The sequence below is a fragment of the Bacillus rossius genome, chromosome 1 (genome assembly GCF_032445375.1).
Source record: "Bacillus rossius redtenbacheri isolate Brsri chromosome 1, Brsri_v3, whole genome shotgun sequence".
NCBI classification, from domain to species: Eukaryota; Metazoa; Arthropoda; class Insecta; order Phasmatodea; family Bacillidae; genus Bacillus; species Bacillus rossius.
Window position 1 is genome coordinate 117,347,959 of NC_086330.1, and position 6,000 is coordinate 117,353,958.

The following is a 6,000-nucleotide window of genomic DNA, read 5'->3' on the forward strand; positions in this document are numbered from 1 at the left end:
AATGTTTTAAACCTGCAATAAAACAAATTAGGTTATTTAAGAGAAGCAATTCTGAAATCAGAAAATCTGTAAAGATAATTAATAAGACCAATGTCTTTCAAGTAAGGAGTATAGAGTATAGGCTATTATATACTCAACTCAGTATATTATATTAAATTTAGTGCAGTTTCAATCATTGCCTTTCTACGTGTAATGTTTATGCAAAGTTTAAACATTTATTAAATATTTACATGATAATCTTTTAAGTTGAGTTGAATCAAAAAAGGAGTAAAACATTTAGTATGTATATTAAATAAAGTTTGTTCAGTGAAAAATGTGGATATTTTACTGTGCACATAACATTAGTACCATGTGTATAATTTTTGCATAAATGCTGGAACTGAAATTCACTTTAGTACTACACTTTAAATTAATGCAGTACAGTATCCACTTTAAAAACAGTTGAAATAAATGTCCTGCGGTTTTCTATATGATATTTATGACCATACACTGCAAATAAATATGAGTAGCCTATAACAATAAAATTAATATTGTTGTTAGGTATAACAAATACATACTGATAATCATAAGAATTGATTTGAGGTACATGTGTCATTTCATATGATTATATAAATATAATACATACTACTAAAAATACTAGAAGCACAATTATTTAGCTGAAAATATTAACATATTAAAGTAATGCAAATGATATAAAATGTACTGATAACATGCTGAGAAAAATGAAAACGAAATTATTAATTTTATTAATTGTACAATATTTTGCAGAAGAGTGAAATGTCTTAGGTAGAATCTACATACCTGCAATTGTTTGCAAAGCGAAACAGATTTCTCTGGATCACCTTCTCTACAGAGTTTCCGGAGAAGTTTCGAAATCCTTGAATCTTCAGGCACCATAAACCCAAAATCTAAACAATGCATTTCCAAATGTGACTATATGCAAGGAAAATAATTAAGCAAACATTAACATATACATAAAAGTGTTATTTTTCAAAAATTGAAAATACTGTACAAATGTGTGCACAGTTGGTTGGGTCATTTGTATTAATAACATACTACTTATTAATTTTGTATTAAAGATGCAATATTAATGTAGCTGCACTAACACAATAAATAAGCCTTACTGGAAAATTATTCAGTCTCAGGAATTGAAATAGTACAATTAACCATTGCCATTTTACAGAATATTTATATAAAATGCCAGGAATTACAAAAAAGAATTTTGATTACTTTTTTTTATCTGAATTTTTTACATAATTATTTGACGTATTAAAATTCAAAAAAAGTTATGTAAAAATTTATATAAATTCTATAATTAAACCCTTTCCTAGAAAAACCTTAAGTAGAAATGGAGCTTAAAAATAAATATAAAAGAATTTTCATTTTATATTAGGGTAACATCAACTACACAAAAAATTCCCTACTATGTTATTTACTATTTGCAACTTTTCCATGGCTAAATAAAAATTTTAAAAAATTCAGGAATATCAAATCTACTAATTAGTATTTACGTAAATTTTTAAGGGCTGCAGCTTTACAGTTTAGAAAATTGTAAATTCCAAATGTGTCCTCTACTTACCCTGAAAGCAGCATTTCAAAATACTTAATGGTTTCTGAAAAATTTTCAAGTACTGCTTACATTAGGTAGCATGTGCTGTGACACAGCCGCCACCATACTGTCTACTTGATACTACCTAGTGACATGGCAGTAACCATGTTGAGCTTTATTAGCCCAGCTGAGAATGTTTTAAACAACCGATTGGCCTAATGTTGTCTCCACCCTACTGTTTACTTGATACTAGCTGCAAACTGATACTGTGGTTCTCCAGAGATACTTAGGAATATAGCATATCCAAGACTGTTTTCTCAAAGACAGGGATGATAAATGTCAATAAGTTATGGCCAGGGCAAGACTGTTTCCCACCATAATTGCCCCTAAACATAGTGGTAATTGTGTTGAAATAAGAGTGCAAAATTGTCAGATTTTAATTTCCTTGCAAAAGTTTAACAGTTTAAGCACTGTATTCACGAACATAAATCATTTAATTTTTAATGCCACGTTTATTCAGTTTTTTCTTTTTCATTTTGGTACTACTTGCATGACGTTTGGTATTACATCAATCACGCAAACTGTTTTGTACATTTTTACAGTTGTGTATATGATTGAAACTATAAAGAAAGGTTATTTTAGGTTACTTGCATTTTTATTTATTTATATGTGTACAATACTTAATATTACTGCAGATTGGTGTTGTTTTTATTTTTAAGTATTTTGAGCTATGTAGTGGGATGGAGAAAAGAATCGTTAAATTGAAATTGTTGTTCACAAATTATTTGGTTGCTGTTTCCTAAATTAAAGCATCTATTTGTTGGAAGCAGAAATTTATAGTCGTTCATAATGAATTCGTCGGATTTATGCAGTTGGCTAAAAGTACTGTTACATGTATCCAAGTTCATCCCTTGATCCTGATGGCATGAACCTGTACCACAGGATCATGCCAACGGAATCAAGAGATTAACTTGGATTTGTGATATGGAACTTTTACATACAATTTTATTTACCGATTTAAGCAAAGCTTCTGTGAGTGTTGTGTGATGTAAGGGAAAATGTACATGGGTATTGTCAGTGAATCCCTAAATTACATTTGGCACTTCGCTGCACTCCTGTTTCACAGAGATTTTAGACCATCAAGTTTTTCATTTTCTGCTCATAGCAAAAAATATGTACATACATCCAACATGGGTGAGTGTTCATGGTTTCAAGTTTTTTTTTTGTTAATTGCAAAACCCTAAGCCTGTGCATTTTAACTTGATAGCATGACTTATATAATTTGATCTGTAGAACATTATGCTTGCTGTTTAATTTTGTACATCGAAACACTTAAAATGGGCAACAGCCTTGAAGTTTGCAAAAATTGTTTTATACCCAGTTGAAAAAGAATACATATTAGTGCAAAATAATTAAATTACTGTAAAACTATTGTAACAGCAATTTTAATATTTTCACTATATATAGTATTCTCATTTTTAAATGGCTGTTCCACCACGATTTCCTTTGAATCATGTCCCTACCAACTGCAAGTTTCTGAGAATCCAGAATTGTTGGTATTTGGTAAGAGGAAATTAAGGAACGTCTACAGTTCTAAAAAAATACAATTTTCATTTTTTATTTAACTTTACCCAAGGAACAGTTGCCAATCCAGGTAACTACAATTAATTAAACTACTTCTGTATTTAAAATACTAAAAATCCAGATTTTGCTATTCACACTCAACCAAGTATTTTAAAATCTATACTAATATTATAAAGCTGAAGAGTTTGTTTGTTTGTTTGTTTGAACACGCTAATCTCAGGAACCACTGGTCCGATTTGAAAAATTATTTCAGTGTTGGATAGTACATTTATCGAGGAAGGCTATATGCTATATTATATTATCAATAACATTAGGGATCCTTACTAAAAGTCCAATTTATAATCAAATGCATTGGAGGGGGTTAGATACAACATGCAGTACACGTACGAAGTGTGTGTTGACAATGCCGCAGGCGCTAGAAGTTTATTTCCTATTGCCTATTAACATTGTTGCCACGCACTAGATGCCTTATCATTCTTAATTTTCCCATACAAGTAAAAAACACCCGTGTGATATTAACAACGAAGCAATCAGTACCCTCATAAGAGTTCAATTAGTATTTAAATACTTTTTATCACTTTAAATCGCAAACCTAAACTATTGTTTTTTTTCCTCTCTCTGTGTTTGTTTTTTATTACCCTTTTTTTCAAGTATATATATTTTACAGACTTGAAACTTCACAGTAACGTTCCTTGTTACGCAGGATGACATTTTCCAAAAATTAGATCCCATGGGTGGTTAAAACCAGGCAACAGTGGGTACTTTGTCTGCATGAGAACAGGATTTTGCATTGTTCATGCCTTCTGCGACTCCATGGCAACGGGCATTGCGCAGCAGTGGCGGACCCACAAGAAGGGGCATGTATATTGAGCGGCGCAAGAGTGATCTGCCTGTAGTAGACTGCCGTAGAGAAGTACAGGTACATCCGTTGTACGTTGCGTGCACGAGTCGGGAAACCATTGGTGCTATTCATTTTCTCTCTGGTACATTATACAGCATTGTAATAAATTTTCACTGAATTTTTTTTTATTTACTATTACCTACTGTAAATGGGAGATGTGGCTTAATTTTTTTTCCATTAGTATAGCCGTGCGAAGCCGGGTCGGGCAGTTATTCCATTATATTTCCAATACCTTTTCATGGAAAATCAAGAAACAACTAGGTATAGTGTTCAAAAACACTATTATTTTTTTTGTAAACCCGCGCTTTTTATGGTTTAACTAAGTAAATATTGTTTATAATAAGGGCGTAACATAGTTAACACATGCATATATACCAAAAACAGAACATAATATACGTACCCAACTTATTTTTAGTACGTTCGTTTTCGGAGTAGAACTTAGAAGAGAACCCTGAGTCAAAACTTCCTTTGGACACTCCATCATTATAAAATTTCCCACGGTAGCTAGAGTTAAGTTCATTTTCTCGTTCTAATTTTCTCGGCATGCTTCCGCCCCCACGCAGCCGCACACTGGTACCTCTTCTAGACCCAATACCACGAGCCATTGGATACTCATCCCTCAAACGACCACGAGATTTGAACCTGCTGTCAAGACGATCTCGTTGACAAATAACAATGGTATGAATAGGATTTTTACTACTTGATGAATCCTCTGAGTTGAAAGAACTTGTTCTTTCCCGCACGCTGTCACTTTTAACTTTACTGTCATCGTTTTCTTCCACAGCAATTTCATCAAATTCAGAAGTCTTTAACTTGACCTTGCTGGAACTCGTGGATATCATTACATGTGTCTTACATTACGCTCATCACCAATTTACTTCAATTCGCCAAAATAATTAAACCATAATATGCAAAATATAACTCAAACGAAACAACTATCATGAGGTCTCGACGATATCAATAATAAAAGACGCATTTTCTTGAAACCAAACTCATTCCATTTTAAGCAGTTTAAAATTCGACAACAGAATGTGCTGCGGTGTATTCCATCCAACTAACAAGTATGCACAATTATGCATTCTTCCAATTTATACATTCTACGTTCAAATACTGTTTAGTCTATGACAAAAAAAAGACATCAAAAATTTTGACTAAACGAAAATTTTACTCGATATGTAACGGATTTACAAATTTGTATTTATTTATTGTTTTACCTAAAACATAAATTGAACAATATCTGACTCTAAACTTGAATAGTACAATCGCACTACATTTTTTTTTTTTTTTTTTTTTTTTTTTTTTTTTTTTTTGTGGTTTAATGAAGGGATGGGAGGGAAAGAATTATCATGGATTTTTAGGCTAAGGTCAAACTTAGTAACGAATAATATGTAATTTAGACTACACATGATACTAAAAGCTAAACGTGTGAAATGTAATAAATACATCGATACATGGGCTGGATAAATGCCTAGTGTGCGCGGCCATATACAGTTTTCATCATTACCAAGAAATTAAAGGTTCTGACATTAACTACATTTAGAATTAAGTTTGCGATAGTAATTTTTGATCGGAAATGGTTCTAATTTGCTCCATAAAGTAATGTTTGGAAGGATAAAATTAAAAATTCGAAATCATGTATTTTACATAAAAGTTTATTTATGGTCTGCGATATCTCAACAAGTATTATTTAATATCATTTTAAAAATAAATAATGCATAATAGTAAAATGTTATAAATTATTTTGGAATTAATTAATTAATTGTACATTTTTACAGCCAATTATACAATGCTGTTATAGAGGTACTTTGGAATGCACCCATAGATGTATGATATTGATTTCACATGTTTTATTTTCACTCTCTATGTTAGATATCTTTGCTTTGAAGCGAACCCCGCTACCTCTATGAAAATTTACGTGATTTTAATGTTGTTCGGAATCTCAAGGTAGGTTCGGCCTTGTGGCTAG

The 6,000-nt window shown here is 31.6% G+C and overlaps 1 protein-coding gene across 2 annotated transcripts in view; it reads right to left on the reverse strand.

The window, feature by feature from the left end:
* LOC134542984 (serine/threonine-protein kinase SMG1) overlaps positions 1 to 5,078 on the reverse strand; it is a 322,401-nt gene extending 317,323 nt beyond the window's left edge. For both annotated transcript variants that reach the window (XM_063387640.1, XM_063387630.1), the window contains exons 1-2: positions 4,435 to 5,078; positions 802 to 908 (exon numbers count right to left, since the gene is read on the reverse strand). In XM_063387640.1, the coding sequence (XP_063243710.1) occupies positions 802 to 908; positions 4,435 to 4,876 (549 nt within the window). In that variant the 5' untranslated portion in view covers positions 4,877 to 5,078. The remainder of the gene's footprint in view (positions 1 to 801; positions 909 to 4,434) is intronic.
* Positions 5,079 to 6,000: the final 922 nt, after the last annotated feature.